General features: G+C 38.5%; 3 protein-coding genes and 1 pseudogene across 4 annotated transcripts; all 4 read right to left on the reverse strand.

Moving 5' to 3' along the window:
• Nucleotides 1-511: 511 nt before the first annotated feature.
• On the reverse strand, nucleotides 512-5,042 carry LOC130178886 (oocyte zinc finger protein XlCOF6-like). Its single transcript, XM_056391490.1, is given in 6 exon segments — nucleotides 512-1,061; nucleotides 1,064-2,610; nucleotides 3,046-3,276; nucleotides 3,588-3,818; nucleotides 4,123-4,246; nucleotides 4,902-5,042. Coding segments are annotated over 5 exon segments (2,187 nt in total). The 5' UTR covers nucleotides 4,232-4,246; nucleotides 4,902-5,042; the 3' UTR covers nucleotides 512-992.
• Nucleotides 5,043-6,649: 1,607 nt separating this feature from the next.
• LOC130178925 (zinc finger protein 239-like) lies at nucleotides 6,650-8,986 on the reverse strand. Its single transcript, XM_056391573.1, has 2 exons — nucleotides 8,732-8,986; nucleotides 6,650-8,129 (listed from the first exon to the last, which is right to left on the reverse strand). The coding sequence occupies exons 1-2, from the start codon at nucleotides 8,772-8,774 to the stop codon at nucleotides 7,099-7,101; spliced, it is 1,074 nt and encodes a 357-aa protein (XP_056247548.1). The 5' UTR covers nucleotides 8,775-8,986; the 3' UTR covers nucleotides 6,650-7,098.
• Nucleotides 8,987-11,197: 2,211 nt separating this feature from the next.
• On the reverse strand, nucleotides 11,198-13,467 carry LOC130178909 (zinc finger protein OZF-like; annotated as a pseudogene).
• A 2,131-nt stretch (nucleotides 13,468-15,598) lies between these two features.
• LOC130178918 (gastrula zinc finger protein XlCGF62.1-like) lies at nucleotides 15,599-18,003 on the reverse strand. 2 transcript variants are annotated; one of them, XM_056391550.1, is made up of 2 exons: nucleotides 17,966-18,003; nucleotides 15,599-17,166 (listed from the first exon to the last, which is right to left on the reverse strand). In XM_056391550.1, the coding sequence occupies exon 2, from the start codon at nucleotides 16,976-16,978 to the stop codon at nucleotides 16,052-16,054; it is 927 nt and encodes a 308-aa protein (XP_056247525.1). In that variant the 5' UTR covers nucleotides 16,979-17,166; nucleotides 17,966-18,003; the 3' UTR covers nucleotides 15,599-16,051. The 2 variants fall into 2 exon arrangements, with proteins under 2 accessions (XP_056247525.1, XP_056247524.1); XM_056391549.1 differs by lacking the exon at nucleotides 17,966-18,003 and adding an exon at nucleotides 17,770-17,947.
• Between the last annotated feature and the right edge of the window lie 1,298 nt (nucleotides 18,004-19,301).

Here is a 19,301-nt window from a genome sequence, read left to right on the forward strand (position 1 = left end):
ATACTTGAATAAATGGCTTCAGTAAATATCCATGTTCAATATGAGACACGTTAATTGATATAACTACCAAACTGTATCACATTATACTTTAACTTCTCCAACAGCAAGTGTTGCATTTTATAATTTAACTGAAAAGGAAAATTATGACTATAGCTACAAATCTATGAAACTAAATGATGACTGTCACAATGATCTTCACCTTGAGGGATGCCATCCTTCTAAATATCCCTGTGAAATTATGTCAACAAAGTCATGTGACTGACCTCAAGCGGCTTGGATCGCCTTTTTAGAGCATTCAGGTGAACATGCCTCTTGCTCTAGCCTGTAACACACCTCCATACGAAACTGTTCCAACAAAGTTAAAATTTCCATAACCCTCTGAGGTAAGGAAAACTGATATTGAGAATAATTCAAGCATAGACCTTTAAAATTGTGTTGTGTGGGTTCATGGCTTCATATTTCAGACTTCAGTGTGAATCTGGTATTCTTACATTAGTAGCCTGCAAACAACTGAAGGAAATATTTTTATTATCAAAATTTTTTTGACAAAAATCAGCTTATGTACATAGCACCTTTTACAAAACAATGTAGTTCATCTTCTACAACTTGTGTTTGTATGTCACCTCTAAAACATTAGAAAATACAAATTACATCAAACTGATTCAATCAGAAAATTATTTTTAAAATATCAAATGAAAGGACTTGGTCTACATAAAAAAAACTTGTTGGTAAGATCGCCACATGTGACTCAACTGCATTTGAGGATTACTCAGCTTCAACAACACAGACTTTTGTCCATCCTTATACCTATGATACAGTATAAAAAAAATTAAAATTTCAAAGTTCAATCATTTATATTCTTAGAAACTCTGCAGTCACTTTAAAAAAGAAAAGTTTTTTCCAAGACCATTTTTCAATGCTCTACTCATGTGGACTGTCATTCCCCATTAAGTCTGAAAGCTCTCTGACATGTTCAGCGAGTACATGACTTTTTATTTGTATGGATTGTTACATGTCTTACCAAGTGTGTTTTCAGACTGAATCTTTTCCCACAGATGTGACAGGGGTACGGCTTCTCACCAGTGTGGGTTCTAGTATGCCTTGTCAAAGCTGACTTGTTATTAAATCTTTTTCCACAGGTGTTGCAAAGGTATGGCTTCTCACCTGTGTGGGTTCTCATGTGAATCAAGAGGCCTTTACTTGATTTGAGACCTTTCCCACATGTTTCGCAAACATATGGCTCCTCACCTGTGTGAGTACTTAAATGAATTTTCAATGTTGGTCTGAAACTGAATTTTTCCCCACAGATGGTACACGAATATGGCTTCTCACCTGTGTGGATTCTTGTATGCTTACTCAAGTCTGAGTTGGTACTAAATTTTTTCCCACAGGTGTTGCAGGTGTACGGCCTCTCACCTGTGTGGGTTCTCATATGGACCAAGGATTCATAAGAAGTTCTGAAATCTTTCCCACATATTTCACAAGAATAAGGCTTCTCACCTGTGTGGATTGTCTTGTGGATAAACAAGTTTGTACGGGTACTGAAACCTTTCCCGCATGTTTCACAAAAATGTAGCATCTCACCTGTGTGGGTTCTTGTATGTTTAGTCAAGTCATACTTGTTACTAAAGTTCTTCCCACAGGTGTTGCAGGTGTACGGCTTCTCACCTGTGTGGATTTTTGTATGCTTACTCAAGACTGACTTCTCACAAAATTTTTTCCCACAGGTGTTGCAGGTGTATGGCTTTTCCCCTGTGTGGGTTCTCATGTGGACCAACAAGCGTGTACTGGAAGTGAAACCTTTCCCACACGTTTCACAACAATAAGGCTTCTCACCTGTGTGGGTTCTTGTATGTTTAGTCAAGTCATACTTGTTACTAAATTTTTTCCCACAGGTGTTGCAGGTGTATGGCTTCTCACCTGTGTGGGTTTTTGTATGCTTATTGAAGGCTGACCCATCACTAAATTTTTTCCCACATGTGTTGCAGGTGTACGGCTTCTCCCCTGTGTGGGTTCTCATGTGGATCAAAAGGCCTGTGCTTGATCTGAAAGTTTTCCCACATGTTTCACAAAAATATGGCTTCTCACCTGTGTGAGTTCTTAAATGAGTTTTCAATGTGAATGTCCGACTGAATTTTTCCCCACAGAAGCTACAAGAATACGGTTTTTCACCCGTGTGAGTCCTCATGTGGAGTTTCATACTGTTATATCTGGAAGCTTTCCCACATATTTTACATGTGTATGGCCTCTCACCTGTGTGGTGTCTCTGATGTATTTTCAAAGTGGACTTATTCTTAAAAACCTTTCCACAAGTGTCACATGTGAAAGACTTTTTACCTGTCTGTGTGTTACAGTGACTCTTTGATTCTGGGTCTACATGCTTGCTTCCTTTCTGATCTTGGCTCTCAGCTACAGGAGAGTTGTGTGAGAGGAGCTGGTGATCACTTTCCTCATTAATAGGAACTGACATGAAGGTATCCGTCTCCTGCTTCAGTACAAGCTGCTCTCCCTCCTGACTGGTGCAGAGTTCCTCCTCTTCCTCTTTAATTTGTGGAAGCTCTGGATCCTGGAGAACTTCCTCCTCCTTACAGACATGTTGCTGTGGGAGCTCTGGAGAGAAAAGAGACATGAAAAATAGCAGCAACATAAACATTAAAAAGTGCCTGATTGCACGTGTCACTCTACCAGTGAAATGGGAGTGATAAGTTGTTTACAAGTTTAACACTAACAACACGCCATTGTCTATACAGTAGTCTGTTAAATAAGAATCAGTACAGATGAGAGGTGGTTTATGAAGGTCGAACATGAGGGACACACAATCAAAGACATTTTAATATCAGTAAATGATGTGATGTTTCAAAACGAGATCTGAGTTACGGAATAGGATTACGGCCACACGTGGACATTTTTTTTCCCCTAGAATTCTGAGTTTCAAGTCAATATTCTATTTTTTTTTTTTTCCAAATGTGGCCTTAATCCTCCTTGGTACTTAGTAATTAAGTCCCTATGTTAGTTTTCAAACCAGACCATTCTGGTTTTACAGACCTGTCCTGTGTAGCTTTAGTTTGGGTTGCCAAACAATGTCCAGCAGTCTGTCTATCTCCTGCTTCAGTACAAGCTGCTCTCCCTCCTGACTGGTGCAGAGTTCCTCCTCTTCCTCTTTAGTCTGTGGAGGCTCTGGGTCCTCCTGGTCCAGACTGGAGTTCCTCTCCTGGTCACAGAGCTGCTGGTCAGTGAGAACCTTCTCCTCCTTACAGACATGTTGCTGTGGGAGCTCTGGAGGGACAAAGGGATGTGAGAATTAGCATCAATATACAAAGTGATTTATCATGTGAGTCACTCTACCAGTGAAATGGGAGTGATAAGATGTTTATAAATTGAACACTATCAACACACCACAATCAGAAGTGGCCTGTATTAATAAGAATCAGTATGTGCAGATGACAGGTTGTACATAACAGTGGAACAAGAGGGACACACAATCAGACACATTTAATCTCAGTAAACAATGTGATGTTACAAAACCAGATTTTTGGTAAAAAAGCTCCTAAATTAGTTTTCATCCAGACCATTCTGATTCTACAGACCTGTTCTGCATAGTTTACTTTCGGGTTTCCAAATGATGTCCAGCAGTCTATCTGTCTCCTGCTTCAGTACAAGCTGCTCTCCCTCCTGACTGGTGCAGAGTTCCTCCTCTTCCTCTTTAATCTGTGGAGGTTCTGGGTCCTCCTGGTCCAGACTGGAGTTCCTCTCCTGGTCACAGAGCTGCTGGTCAGTGAGAACCTCCTCCTCCTTACAGACATGTTGCTGTGGGAGCTCTGGATGGACATTAGAAATATCAACATAGAGATAAAAAGTGTCTGATCACACATGTCACTTTACCAGTGAAATGGGAGCGACAAGATGTTTCTAAGTTGAAAATAATCAATACATCATAATCAGCAGTGGCCTGAATTAAGAATCAGTAAGCGCAGATGGGAGGTGGTCCATGACAGTGGAATGTGAGGGACACACGATCAGACACATTTAATCTCAGTAAATAATGTGATGTTACGAAATTGGATCTCTGAGTAAATAAGCTCCTGTGTTAGTTTTCATTCAGACCATTCTGGTTTTACAAACCTATCCTGTGTAGCTTTATTTCAGAATTCGAAATGACTTCCAACACTGGAGTTCCTCTCCTGGTCACAGAGCTGCTGGTCAGCGAAAACCTCATCCTTCTTACATACATGGCGCTGTGGGAGCTCTGGAAGGATAAAGGAAAGAGGTTACTAATGTGATGATGGAAAACGTAGATATTGGTTTGGTTTTATTTTATTCTAAGACAGCTCACAAATAACAAACTTACAGAAAGTATAAAAATAAACAAAAAGTAAAATAGAGTTTGCAAAGCAAACAAAGTGCTGTGTGTAAAATCGAAGCAGAAAAAAGGATAAAAACAACAAAGGCTAAAATGAGTCATTTCGCAGTGGTCCTGACCTGCTCCCAGTCATGACAACAAAGACTGCTGCGTCTCTGCTGCACTACTGCCCCAAAATCTCCTCTGTCCACGTCAAATCACATATCTGTGTCATCAACTAACGTTTGGTCGATTATTACCGGGCAGCCATTGACTGAAGGCTGTTTGAAAAGAGACGCATGAAAGCAAAAGCATTCATTTCCTTTGTTTCACAATTCTTTTATAATCTTTTAGTTCAGTCAGTTTCCCCTGTGTCTTATACAACCTGTATGTTTGATGTTGAATGTTTACTCATTAAAAGTAAGAGACTCAGTCATTTTATTTCTTTTCATACGCAACAGTGAAAACTAAAACTAAATGTTAGAGTAGAGCTCTGATCAGGATCCAGTATGAGTCATGTCCCTGTGTTAGTTTTCATTCAGACCATCTTGGTTTCACAGACCTGTCCTGTGTAGCTTTATCTCGGGTTTCCAAACGATATCCAGCAGTCTGCGCTGACGATCGATCTCTTCCTCGTACTCGACGATAGTTTGTTCAAAGACTCCGAATATTTCTTCAGCAGCAGCAGTTAGTCGCTCGTTGACAAACTCTCTCAGATACTGAACTGAAGACATTGTTGCTTCATTACCACTGAAATATTTATCTGCGATACGACTACACCGTCATCTTCAAGCTAAATCCATACAACCTACAGCTAACACTATTCCCGCGATTACATTGTATACTTCCGCCGGGTGTCACACTCTGACGTTCCGGGTGGGAGACGTGAGTTAGCTTAAGTTTCCACCTCCGGTTATGATAGTACATCTTAAGGAAGACACAAAGAAAAAGATGAAGCTAGCCAACGTTGATGGCACTGATGACAATATACTCCATTAAACTAAAATATTGTGACATCCTATCAATGGGAAATTTTATATTTTCAATTACAGTCAAGACACATAGTGATATAGTTACGTGAGGCAACGCAAATTAAAGCTGAGACTCATTAATTTAATGTTGTTCCCATTATTTCATTTCAAATTAAAGAGGTGCAAATCAGAGCCTGAAGAACAAAACATGTGTAAGTCAGTATTCAACTTGGTTAATCAGGGCTAAGACACACACAGGGAAACAGAAGGCACAAGAGAAGTTATGTGGTTTCTCATCAGTATGGGCTCTTCTCATGTGGACTGTCAATTCTCCACTAAGTCTGAAAGCTCTTCCATATGTTTTGTAAGTTTACTTCTGGATAAAAATACCAAACTGTATCATACTTTAACTTCAACCCTAGCTTGTGAGCTGCAACATAAGAACACCTGTTGCATGTTGTTACGGCTGGCTCAAACACTGAACATAATAAGGGACACCACACCAGTAGGAAGGTACTGAATATGAATTTATTATAGTAACTTAAGGAAAATGCAGGACTCAATGGAGACCAGATACCTAGCACCAGAAAGGTGTGGCTGCAGCAGGATGGAGAGAGAGAGAGCTGAACAAAGCACCTGCCTATATAGACTCAGCCCACTAATCAGCACAGGTGTCTGCCAAACAGATGATCAACCTAAAAGGATCAACAGGAAACACCAAAATAAAACAGGATGTAACACATTTTAATAGAACTCTGAAAAAAACTCAAGTTATGGCAATAGCAGTGACTCTATGAAGTACGATCTACACCTTGAGGTCTTCTGTTAACAAAGTCATGTGACATAAAGAGGCTTGGCTTGCCGTTTAAGAACATCCAGATGAACTTGCATCTTCCTCTTACCTGGAACGCCTCCAGATGAAACTTTCAACAAAGTCAAAATTTCCATAACCCTGAGGGTTGGAGGAAACTGCAAGGGAATTCAAACAGACGTAGAAAAGTGTGCTATGTGGGTTCAAAATGGCTCTTCTTCATTTTTACCTTGAACCCTAAGGCTTGTATGTGATTGATGACCCTCCTTGCGTCCTGGACAACCTGACTGCGACATGGGGCACAGATCAACCAGATATCTAAATAAGGTAGGACCTTCAAGACAGAAATCTGAGGGGGAGACAGTGCAGCTGCATCACATCTGCCTCCAACCTTTATGAACAGTGTCCTTGTAGATCTAGACTTTAGTGTGAATCTGTTATTATACATTATCACCCTGCAAAGCTTTTGTCATTTAATCAGATCCATCAGTGTGAGTTCAGCCTGAACAACCAGCACTAAAAGAAATATTTTCATTATTAAAATTCTTTGATCAAAGTCAGTTTATTTGTATAGCACCTTTTACAAAACAATGCAGTTCACCCTCTACAACCTGTTTGTGCATCACCTCTAAAACTTGAGAACATACAAATTACATCAAATTGATCCAATGAAAAATTATTAAAAATATCTAGGAATGCACATAATTTATACAAAATGAACTAGATGGTTAAATGACCAAACAAGTGACACAACAGCATTTGAGGGTTTCTCAGCTTTAACATTACAGACTAGCCCACTCATAACTGTGGTAGAGTATAAAAATATAAAATTCAATAATATTTCAGAGTTCAGTCATTTATATTCTTAGAATCTATGCACTCACTGTAAAACTAATATTTTTCCAAGATCATTTTTCAAAGGCTCTTTACATACGGACTGTCAATTCCCCATTAAGTCTGAAAGCTCTCCAACATGTTCAGGAATTACATGACTTTTTATTTGTATGGATCATTAGATGTTTCACCAAGTGTGGCTGCTGCCTGAACATTCTCCCACAGATTTCACAGGGGTATGGCTTCTCCCCTGTGTGGGTTCTCATGTGGACTGACAATATTGGCATAGTAGAGAAACTTTTCCCACACCTTTCACAAAAATATGGCTTTTCACCTGTGTGTATTCTTGTATGCGTATTTAAGGCCGTCTTCACACGAAATTTTTTCCCACAGGTGTTGCAGGTGTAGGGCTTCTCACCTGTGTGGATTCTCATGTGGACCGACAAGCATGCACGCGTAGTGAAAGTGTTCGCACACATTTCACAAGAATATGGCTTTTCACCTGTGTGTGTTCTCATATGTATATTCAAGAGTCTCTTGAAATTATATTTCTTCCCACAGGTATTGCAAGTATGCGGCGTCTCACTTCTGTGGGATCTTGTATGGTTCCTCAAGTGTGTGTTGTTAATACATATTTTTCCACATATGTTGCAGCTACATGGCTTCTCGCCTGTGTGGGCTCTCGTGTGGATCAACAGATCCAAACTTGAGCTGAAACTTTTCCCACACGTTTGGCAAAAATATGTTTCGCATTTGAATGATTTTTCACCTGTCTGAGTGTTACAGTGACTCTTTGCTGTGGGAAAGTTATAAATGTTGTCACTGTGACTTGTGTTTTTGTGATGTCTATTCTTTGGATGTGTCTCTGCATTTCCTGTTGATTCTGGGTCTACATGCTTACTTCCTTCCTGATCTTGGCTCTCAGCTACAGGAAAGTTGTGAAAGAGGAGCTGGTGGTCACTTTCCTCATTAGTAGGAGTCAACATCAAGGTATCAGTCTCCTGCTTCAGTACAAGCTGCTCTCCCTCCTGACTGATGCAGAGTTCCTCCTCTTCCTCTTTAATCTGTGGAGGCTCTGGGTCCTCCTGGTCCAGACTGGAGTTCCTCTCCTGGTCACAGAGCTGCTGGTCAGTGTGAACCTCCTCCTCCTTACAGACATGATGCTGTGGGAGCTCTGGAGGGACAAAGGACACAAGACATAGGTTACTAATGTCATGATAGAAAAACTCAGGTCTTGGTTTGGTCTTATTTCATCCAAAGACAACTCACACAGAACACACTTAAAATATCCCAAAAGGATAAAAAATATACAAATACAGTAGAAACAGTGCAAAAGAAACCACAAGCAGCACACAAAGTGCTGTGAGTAAAACTGAAGCAGGAAACAGGATAAAAACACTAAGATTAAAAAAAGAAATTACTTCACAGTGGTCCTGACCTGCTCCCAAATCACGACAACAAAGACTGCAGTAAAGCACGATGCACAGATTTCCTTTGTTTGGTCTTCGTTTCACGATTCTTCTATAATCTTTTGTTTTGGTCAGTTTCCCCTGTTTCTTATACAACCTGTTTGTTTGATGTTGAATGTTTACTGATTAAAAACAAGAGACTCAGTCATGTTATCTATTTAAATTTTTAAAAAAATCTGCCCCAAAGTTTTTCTTTCATGTGCAACAGTGAAAACTCAAACTAAATGTAAGGAGAGCTCTGATCAGGATCCAGTATGAGTCATGTCCCTGTGTTAGTTTTCATTCAGACCATCCTGGTTTCACAGACCTGTCCTGTGTAGCTTTATCTCGGGTTTCCAAACGATATCCATCTGTCTACGCTTCGATCTCTTCCTCGTACTCGACGATAGTTTGTTCAAAGACTCCGAATATTTCTTCAGCAGCAGCAGTTAGTCGCTCGTTGACAAACTCTCTCAGATACTGAACTGAAGACATTGTTGCTTAGTTACCACTGAAATATTTACCTGCGATACGACTACACCGTCATCTTCAAGCTAGCTCCACACAGCGTCTCACATTTTTCGCGCCGTTACATTTTATACCTCCGCTAGGTGTCACACTGTGAAGTTCCGGCAGGGAACTCGAGTTAATTTTTATTTCCACCTTCAGGTATGAATCTACATCTGTGTCGCTTCATTTCACATGGGAATTAGGTTATTATCTCTGAACTACCACATTTAACTGATGTGTTTTGGAGCTTTTTCGCAAATAATAACTTTAAACGGGGACAGAAAAAGTCACATTGTCACATTCATCTAATTCCTTCCTAGGCTACTTAAAAATAAAATGTAATTCAGTAATAAACCAAACCCAACTTTGCTCGGACTTAATGTTACTATTCTTTTTCATTGTTTCTTAGCAGCTGGATTAAGTGGAGATATCTATTTTTTCACCTACTTCTCTAATTACTGGATGGTTGAATAAGACATGTTTCATAAGCTAATTTTAGCTCATTTTTTGGAGTAAATTGTATTAAGCAAAGTAACTGTGTCAATCAAGTGAATGTAGTGGACTAAAAAGTGTATGTGCCTGGGAAATGTATTTTACATGACATAAATTCTCCATTGTTAATCTTATATTCTTACATTATCACTTTTCAAATCTTTTTATTAGTATTTATAATTGCACAAGATCAGAAAAAAGCATTTTAATGCCCATGTTACTTCGGGCCCTGATCACTGTTGGCATTACAACCACTTAAACTAATGACAGACAGGTATAGTTATTGTTCAATCATCAATGTGGAAAAAGTGGTCTGAACAACCAACATTTAGGGAAAAATATTTCCTATCAAAAATATTTGACAAAATAGTCAGTTTATTTATATATCAGCTTTTATAAAACATTTTATACATCAATTTGATTCAATCACAAAAAGCATAAAATATCAAATGAAAGGACATGCTCTACACAAAAAAAGATTGAAGTTGGTAGCATGACAACATAAGTGACCCAACAACTAGAGGGTTTCTCAGCTTCAGAATCAGAGTTAATAATCCACTAAAATAACTGAGGTAGAGCATCATATGTGAAGATTAATTTACAGTTGTATGCACTAACTGTGAAATAAAAATGTTGTCAATATTTGGGAGATTGCTGTTTCAAAGAAAAACTGCAGCAGACAGAAATATGAGTAATACAGTCATATGTAGGAAAAAAATTAGGTTAGTAACAAACAATGGCACTGATGACAATATACTACATTAAACTAAGATATTGTGACACCTTCTCAAATTGGAAATTCTATACATTTAATTACAGACAAGACACATAGTGATATAGTTACGTGAACCAACGCAAACTGAAGCTGAGACTCATTGATTTAATGTTGTTCCCATTATTTCTTTTCAAATTAAAAAGAGGTGAAACTTAGAGCCTGAAGAACAAAACATGTGTAAGTCAGTATCCAACTTGGTTAACCAGGGCTAAGACACACAGGGAAACAGAAGGCACAAGAGAAGTTATGTGGTTTCTCATCAGTATGGGCTCTTCTCATGTGGACTGTCAATTCTCCACTAAGTCTGAAAGCTATTCCATATGTTTTGTAAGTTTACTTCTGGATAAAAATACCAAACTGTATCATACTTTAACTTCAACCGTAGCTTGTGAGCTGCAACATAAAAACATCTGTTGCATGTTTTAATTGAACTCTGAAAAAAACTCAAGTTATGGCTATAGCAGCGACTCTATGAACTACAATCTACACCTTGAAGGATGCCATCCTCCTACATATCTTTGAGGTCTTATGTTAACAAAGTCATGTGACATAAAGAGGCTTGGCTTGCTGTTTAAGAACATCCAGGTGAACTTGCATCTTCCTCTTACCTGGAACGCCTCCAGATGAAACTTTCAACAAAGTCAACATTTCCATAACCCTGAGGGTTGGAGGAAACTGCAAGGGAATTCAAACAGACGTAGAAAAGTGTGCTATGTGGGTTCAAGGTGGCTCGTTTTCACATCTGCCTCCAACCTTTATGAACAGTGTCCTTGTAGATCTAGACTTTAGTGTGAATCTGTTATTATACATTATCACCATGCAAAGCTTTTGTCATTTAATCAGATCCATCAGTGTAAGTTCAGCCTGAACAACCAGCACTGAAAGAAATATTTTCATTATTAAAATTCTTTGATCAAAGTCAGTTTATTTGTATAGCACCTTTTACAAAACAATGCAGTTCCCCCTCTACAACCTGTTTGTGCATCACCTCTAAAACTTGAGAACATACAAATTACATCAAATTGATCAAATCAAAATTTATTAAAAATATCATATGAATGCACATGATCTATACAAAATGAACTAAATGGTTAAATGACCAAACAAGTGACACAACAGCATTTGAGGGTTTCTCAGCTTTAACATTACAGACCAGCCCAATCATAACTGTGGTAGAGCATAAAAACATAAAATTCAATAATATTTCAGAGTTCAGTCATTTATATTCTTAGAATCTATACACTCACTGCAAAACTAATATTTTTCCAAGATCATTTTTCAAAGGCTCTTTACATACGGACTGTCAATTCCCCATTAAGTCTGAAAGCTCTCCAACATGTTCAGGAATTACATGACTTTTTATTTGTATGGATCATTAGATGTTTCACCAAGTGTGGCTGCTGCCTGAACATTCTCCCACAGATGTCACAGGGGTATGGCTTCTCCCCTGTGTGGGTTCTCATGTGGACTGACAATATTGGCTTAGTAGAGAAACTTTTCCCACACCTTTCACAAAAATATGGCTTCTCCCCTGTGTGGGTTCTCATGTGGATTGACAATATTGGCTTAGTAGTGAAACTTTTCCCACACCTTTCACAAAAATATGGCTTCTCCCCTGTGTGTATTCTTGTATGCGTATTTAAGGCCGTCTTCACACGAAATTTTTTCCCACAGGTGTTGCAGGTGTAGGGCTTCTCACCTGTGTGGATTCTCATGTGGACCGACAAGCATTTACGCGTAGTGAAAGTGTTCGCACACATTTCACAAGAATATGGCTTTTCACCTGTGTGGGATCTTATATGTATATCTAAGAGTCTCTTGTAATTATATTTCTTCCCACAGGTATTGCAAGTATGCGGCTTCTCACTTCTGTGGGATCTTGTATGGTTCCTCAAGTGTGTGTTGTTAATACATATTTTTCCACATATGTTGCAGCTACATGGCTTCTCGCCTGTGTGGGCTCTCGTGTGGATCAACAGATCCAAACTTGAGCGGAAACTTTTCCCACACGTTTGCCAAAAATATGTTTCGCATTTGAATGATTTTTCACCTGTCTGAGTATTACAGTGACTCTTTGCTGTGGGAGAGTTATAAATGTTGTCACTGTGACTTGTGTTTTTGTGATGTCTCTTCTTTGGTTGTGTCTCTGCATTTCCTGTTGATTCTGGGTCTACATGCTCGCTTCCTTCCTGATCTTGGCTCTCAGCTACAGGACAGTTGTGAAAGAGGAGCTGGTGGTCACTTTCCTCATTAGTAGAAGTCAACATAAAGGTATCAGTCTCCTGCTTCAGTACAAGCTGCTCTCCCTCCTGACTGGTGCAGAGTTCCTCCTCTTCCTCTTTAATCTGTGGAGGCTCTGGATCCTCCTGGTCCAGACTGGAGTTCCTCTCCTGGTCACAGAGCTGCTGGTCAGTGTGAACCTCCTCCTCCTTACAGACATGTTGCTGTGGGAGCTCTGGAGGGACAAAGGACACAAGACATAGGTTACTAATGTCATAATAGAAAAACTCAGGTCTTGGTTTGGTCTTATTTTATCCAAAGACAACTCACACAGAACACACTTAAAATATCCCAAAAGGATAAAAAATATTCAAATACAGTAGAAACAGTGTAAAACAAACCACAAGCAGCACACAAAGTGCTGTGAGTAAAACTGAAGCAGGAAACAGGATAAAAACACTAAGATTAAAAAAAGAAATTACTTCACAGTGGTCCTGACCTGCTCCCAAATCGACAACAAAGACTGCAGTAAAACACGATGCACTGATTTCCTTTGTTTGGTCTTCGTTTCACGATTCTTCTATAATCTTTTGTTTTGGTCAGTTTCCCCTGTTTCTTATACAACCTGTTTGTTTGATGTTGAATGTTTACTGATTAAAAACAAGAGACTCGGTCATGTTATCTATTTAAATTTTTAAAAAAATCTGCCCCAAAGTTTTTCTTTCATGTGCAACAGTGAAAACTCAAACTAAATGTAAGGAGAGTTCTGATCAGGATCCAGTATGAGTCATGTCCCTGTGTTAGTTTTCATTCAGACCATCCTGGTTTCACAGACCTGTCCTGTGTAGCTTTATCTCGGGTTTCCAAACGATATCCATCTGTCTGCGCTTCGATCTCTTCCTCGTACTCGACGATAGTTTGTTCAAAGACTCCGAATATTTCTTCAGCAGCAGCAGTTAGTCGCTCGTTGACAAACTCTCTCAGATACTGAACTGAAGACATTGTTGCTTAGTTACCACTGAAATATTTACCTGCGATACGACTACACCGTCATCTTCAAGCTAGCTCCACACAGCGTCTCACATTTTTCGCGCCGTTACATTTTATACCTCAGCTAGGTGTCACACTGTGAAGTTCCGGCAGGGAACTCGAGTTAATTTTTATTTCCACCTTCAGGTATGAATCTACATCTGTTTCGCTTCATTTACACATGGGAATTAAGTTATTATCTCTGAACTACCACATTTAACTGATGTGTTTTGGAGCTTTCTCCGAAATAATAACTTTAAACGGGGACAGAAGAACTCACATTGTCACATTCATCTAGTTCCTTCCTACGCTACTTAAAAATAAAATGTAATTCAGTAATAAACCAAACCCAACTTTGCTCGGACTTAATGTTACTATTCTTTTTCATTGTTTCTTAGCAGCTGGATTAAGTGGAGATATCTATTTTTTCACCTACTTCTCTGATTACTGGATGGTTGAATAAGACATATTTCATAAGCTAATTTTAGCTCATTTTTTGAGTAAATTGTATTCAGCAAAGTAACTGCGTCAATCAAGTGAATGTAGTGGACTAAAAAGTGTATGTGCCTGGGAAATGTAGTTTACATGACATAAATTCTCCATTTTTAATCTTATATTCTTACATGATCACTTTTCAAATCTTTTTATTAGTATTTACAATTGCACAAGATCCTTAAAAAAAAGCATTTTAATGCCCATATTACTTCAGGCCCTGATCGCTGTTCGCATTACTACAACTTAAACTAATGACAGACAGGTATAGTTAATTAACAATGTGGTAACACTGGTCTGAACAACCAACATTTAGGGGAAAATATTTACTAGCAAAAATATTTGACAAACAACACAAGTGACTCAACAACACTAGAGGGTTTCTCAGCTTCAGCATCAGAGTTCATAATCCACTAAAATAACTGAGGTAGAGCATCATATGTAAAGATTAATTTACAGTTGTAGGCACTAACTGTGAACTAAAAATGTTGTCAATATTTGGGAGATTGCTGTTTCAAAGAAATTCTGCAGCAAACAGAAATATGAGTAATACAGTCATATGTAGGAAAAAAAATTAGGTTAGTAACAAACGATGGCACTGATGACAATATACTACATTAAACTAAGATATTGTGACACCTTCTCAAATTGGAAATTCTATACATTTAATTACAGATAAGACACACAGTGCTATAGTTACATGAACCAATGCAAACTAAAGCTGAGACTCATTGATTTAATGTTGTTCCCATTATTTATTTTCAAATTAAAAAGAGGTGAAACTTAGAGCCTGAAGAACAAAACATGTGTAAGTCAGTATTCAACTTGGTTAATCAGGGCTAAGACACACACAGGGAAACAGAAGGCAGAAGAGAAGTTATGTAGTTTCTCATCAGTATGGGCTCTTCTCATGTGGACTGTCAATTCTCCACTAAGTCTGAAAGCTCTTCCATATGTTTTGTAAGTTTACTTCTGGATAAAACTACCAAACTGTATCATAATTTAACTTCAACCCCAGCCTGTGAGCTGCAACATAAAAACACCTGTTGCATGTTTTAATTGAACTCTGAAAAAAACTAAAGTTATGGCTATAGCAGCGACTCTATGAAGTACGATCTACACCTTGAAGGATGCCATCCTCCTACATATCTTTGAGGTCTTCTGTTAACAAAGTCATGGGACATAAAGAGGCTTGGCTTGCTGTTTAAGAACATCCAGGTGAACTTGCATCTTCCTCTTACCTGGAACGCCTCCAGATGAAACTTTCAACAAAGTCAAAATTTCCATAACCCTGAGGGTCGGAGGAAACTGCAAGGGAATTCAGAAACAGACGTAGAAAAGTGTGCTATGTGGGTTCAAAATGGCTCTTCTTCATTTTTACCTTGAACCCTAAGGCTTGTATGTGATTGATGACCCTCCTTGCGTCCTGGACAACCTGACTGCGACATGGGGCACAGATCAACCAGATATCTAAATAAGTTAGGACCTTCAAGACAGAAATCTGAGGGGAAGTCAGTGCAGCTGCATCACATCTACCCCCAACCTTTATGAACAGTGTCCTTGTAGATCTAGACTTTAGTGTGAATCTGTTATTATACATTATCACCATGCAAAGCTTTTGTCATTTAATCAGATCCATCAGTGTAAGTTCAGCCTGAACAACCAGCACTGAAAGAAATATTTTCATTATTAAAATTCTTTGATCAAAGTCAGTTTATTTGTATAGCACCTTTTACAAAACAATGCAGTTCACCCTCTACAACCTGTTTGTGCATCACCTCTAAAACTTGAGAACATACAAATTACATCAAATTGATCAAATCAAAATTTATTAAAAATATCATATGAATGCACATGATCTATACAAAATGAACTAAATGGTTAAATGACCAAACAAGTGACACAACAGCATTTGAGGGTTTCTCAGCTTTAACATTACAGACCAGCCCACTCATAACTCTGGTAGAGCATAAAAACATAAAATTCAATAATATTTCAGAGTTCAGTCATTTATATTCTTAGAATCTATACACTCACTGCAAAACTAATATTTTTCCAAGATCATTTTTCAAAGGCTCTTTACATACGGACTGTCAATTCCCCATTAAGTCTGAAAGCTCTCCAACATGTTCAGGAATTACATGACTTTTTATTTGTATGGATCATTAGATGTTTCACCAAGTGTGGCTGCTGCCTGAACATTCTCCCACAGATGTCACAGGGGTATGGCATCTCCCCTGTGTGGGTTCTCATGTGGACTGACAATATTGGCTTAGTAGAGAAACTTTTCCCACACCTTTCACAAAAATATGGCTTCTCCCCTGTGTGGGTTCTCATGTGGATTGACAATATTGGCTTAGTAGTGAAACTTTTCCCACACCTTTCACAAAAATATGGCTTCTCCCCTGTGTGTATTCTTGTATGCGTATTTAAGGCCGTCTTCACACGAAATTTTTTCCCACAGGTGTTGCAGGTGTAGGGCTTCTCACCTGTGTGGATTCTCATGTGGACCGACAAGCATTTACGCGTAGTGAAAGTGTTCGCACACATTTCACAAGAATATGGCTTTTCACCTGTGTGGGATCTTATATGTATATCTAAGAGTCTCTTGTAATTATATTTCTTCCCACAGGTATTGCAAGTATGCGGCTTCTCACTTCTGTGGGATCTTGTATGGTTCCTCAAGTGTGTGTTGTTAATACATATTTTTCCACATATGTTGCAGCTACATGGCTTCTCGCCTGTGTGGGCTCTCGTGTGGATCAACAGATCCAAACTTGAGCGGAAACTTTTCCCACACGTTTGCCAAAAATATGTTTCGCATTTGAATGATTTTTCACCTGTCTGAGTGTTACAGTGACTCTTTGCTGTGGGAGAGTTATAAATGTTGTCACTGTGACTTGTGTTTTTGTGATGTCTCTTCTTTGGTTGTGTCTCTGCATTTCCTGTTGATTCTGGGTCTACATGCTCGCTTCCTTCCTGATCTTGGCTCTCAGCTACAGGACAGTTGTGAAAGAGGAGCTGGTGGTCACTTTCCTCATTAGTAGAAGTCAACATAAAGGTATCAGTCTCCTGCTTCAGTACAAGCTGCTCTCCCTCCTGACTGGTGCAGAGTTCCTCCTCTTCCTCTTTAATCTGTGGAGGCTCTGGATCCTCCTGGTCCAGACTGGAGTTCCTCTCCTGGTCACAGAGCTGCTGGTCAGTGTGAACCTCCTCCTCCTTACAGACATGATGCTGAGGGAGCTCTGGAGGGACAAAGGACACAAGACATAGGTTACTAATGTCATAATAGAAAAACTCAGGTCTTGGTTTGGTCTTATTTTATCCAAAGACAACTCACACAGAACACACTTAAAATATCCCAAAAGGATAAAAAATATTCAAATACAGTAGAAACAGTGTAAAACAAACCACAAGCAGCACACAAAGTGCTGTGAGTAAAACTGAAGCAGGAAACAGGATAAAAACACTAAGATTAAAAAAAGAAATTACTTCACAGTGGTCCTGACCTGCTCCCAAATCGACAACAAAGACTGCAGTAAAACACGATGCACTGATTTCCTTTGTTTGGTCTTCGTTTCACGATTCTTCTATAATCTTTTGTTTTGGTCAGTTTCCCCTGTTTCTTATACAACCTGTTTGTTTGATGTTTGATGTTTACTGATTAAAAACAAGAGACTCAGTCATGTCATCTATTTAAATTTGAAAAAAAAATCTGCCCCAAAGTTTTTCTTTCATGTGACACAGTGAAAACTCAAACTAAATGTAAGAGTAGAGCTCTGATCAGGATCCAGTATGAGTCATGTCCCTGTGTTAGTTTCCATTCAGACCATCCTGGTTTCACAGACCTGTCCTGTGTAGTTTTATTTCGGGTTTCCAAACGATATCCATCTGTCTGCGCTTCGATCTCTTCCTCGTACTCGACGATAGTTTGTTCAAAGACTCCGAATATTTCTTCAGCAGCAGCAGTTAGTCGCTCGTTGACAAACTCTCTCAGATACTGAACTGAAGACATTGTTGCTTAGTTACCACTGAAATATTTACCTGCGATACGACTACACCGCCATCTTCAAGCTAGCTCCACACAAAGTCTCACATTTTTCGCGCCGTTACATTTTATACCTCCGCTAGGTGTCACACTGTGAAGTTCCGGCAGGGAACTCGAGTTAATTTTTATTTCCACCTTCAGGTATGAATCTACATCTGTGTCGCTTCATTTCACATGGGAATTAGGTTATTATCTCTGAACTACCACATTTAACTGATGTGTTTTGGAGCTTTTTCGCAAATAATAACTTTAAACAGGGACAGAAAAAGTCACATTGTCACATTCATCTAGTTCCTTCCTAGGCTACTTAAAAATAAAATGTAATTCAGTAATAAACCAAACCCAACTTTGCTCGGACTTAATGTTACTATTCTTTTTCATTGTTTCTTAGCAGCTGGATTAAGTGGAGATATCTATTTTTTCACCTACTTCTCTAATTACTGGATGGTTGAATAAGACATGTTTCATAAGCTAATTTTAGCTCATTTTTTGGAGTAAATTGTATTCAGCAAAGTAACTGCGTCAATCAAGTGAATGTAGTGGACTAAAAAGTGTATGTGCCTGGGAAATGTATTTTACATGACATAAATTCTCCATTGTTAATCTTATATTCTTACATTATCACTTTTCAAATCTTTTTATTAGTATTTATAATTGCACAAGATCAGAAAAAAGCATTTTAATGCCCATGTTACTTCGGGCCCTGATCGCTGTTGGCATTACAACCACTTAAACTAATGACAGACAGGTATAGTTAATTAACAATGTGGTAACACTGGTCTGAACAACCAACATGTAGGGAAAAATATTTCCTATCAAAAATATTTGACAAAATAAAGTCAGTTTATTTATATATCAGCTTTTATAAAACATTTTATACATCAATTTGATTCAATCACAATAAACATATAATATAAAATGAAAGGACATGCTCTACACAAAAAAAGATTGAGGTTGGTAGCATGACAACATAAGTGACTCAACAACACTAGAGGGTTTCTCAGCTTCAGCATCAGAGTTAATAATCCACTAAAATAACTGAGGTAGAGCATCATATGTAAAGATTAATTTACAGTTGTATGCACTAACTGTGAAATAAAAATGTTGTCAATATTTGGGAGATTGCTGTTTCAAAGAAATTCTGCAGCAGACAGAAATATGAGTAATACAGTCATATGTAGGAAAAAAATTAGGTTAGTAACAAACGATGGCACTGATGACAGTATACTACATTAAACTAAGATATTGTGACACCTTCTCAAATTGGAAATTCTATACATTTAATTACAGACAAGACACATAGTGATATAGTTACGTGAAACAACGCAACCT

The sequence above is a fragment of the Seriola aureovittata genome, chromosome 12 (genome assembly GCF_021018895.1).
Source record: "Seriola aureovittata isolate HTS-2021-v1 ecotype China chromosome 12, ASM2101889v1, whole genome shotgun sequence".
Lineage (NCBI taxonomy): Eukaryota > Metazoa > Chordata > Actinopteri > Carangiformes > Carangidae > Seriola > Seriola aureovittata.

Excerpts from the sequence above, each read along its gene's own strand:
- LOC130178918 (XM_056391549.1), bottom strand. The coding sequence starts at position 17,812 with ATGGATATCGTTTGGAAACCCGAAATAAAACTACACAGGACAG. Across the intron at positions 17,167-17,769 it reads AATAAAACTACACAGGACAG|AGCTCCCTCAGCATCATGTC; the intron begins GTCTGTGAAACC and ends TTGTCCCTCCAG.
- LOC130178925 (XM_056391573.1), bottom strand. The coding sequence starts at position 8,774 with ATGGATATCGTTTGGAAACCCGAGATAAAGCTACACAGGACAG. Across the intron at positions 8,130-8,731 it reads GATAAAGCTACACAGGACAG|AGCTCCCACAGCATCATGTC; the intron begins GTCTGTGAAACC and ends TTGTCCCTCCAG.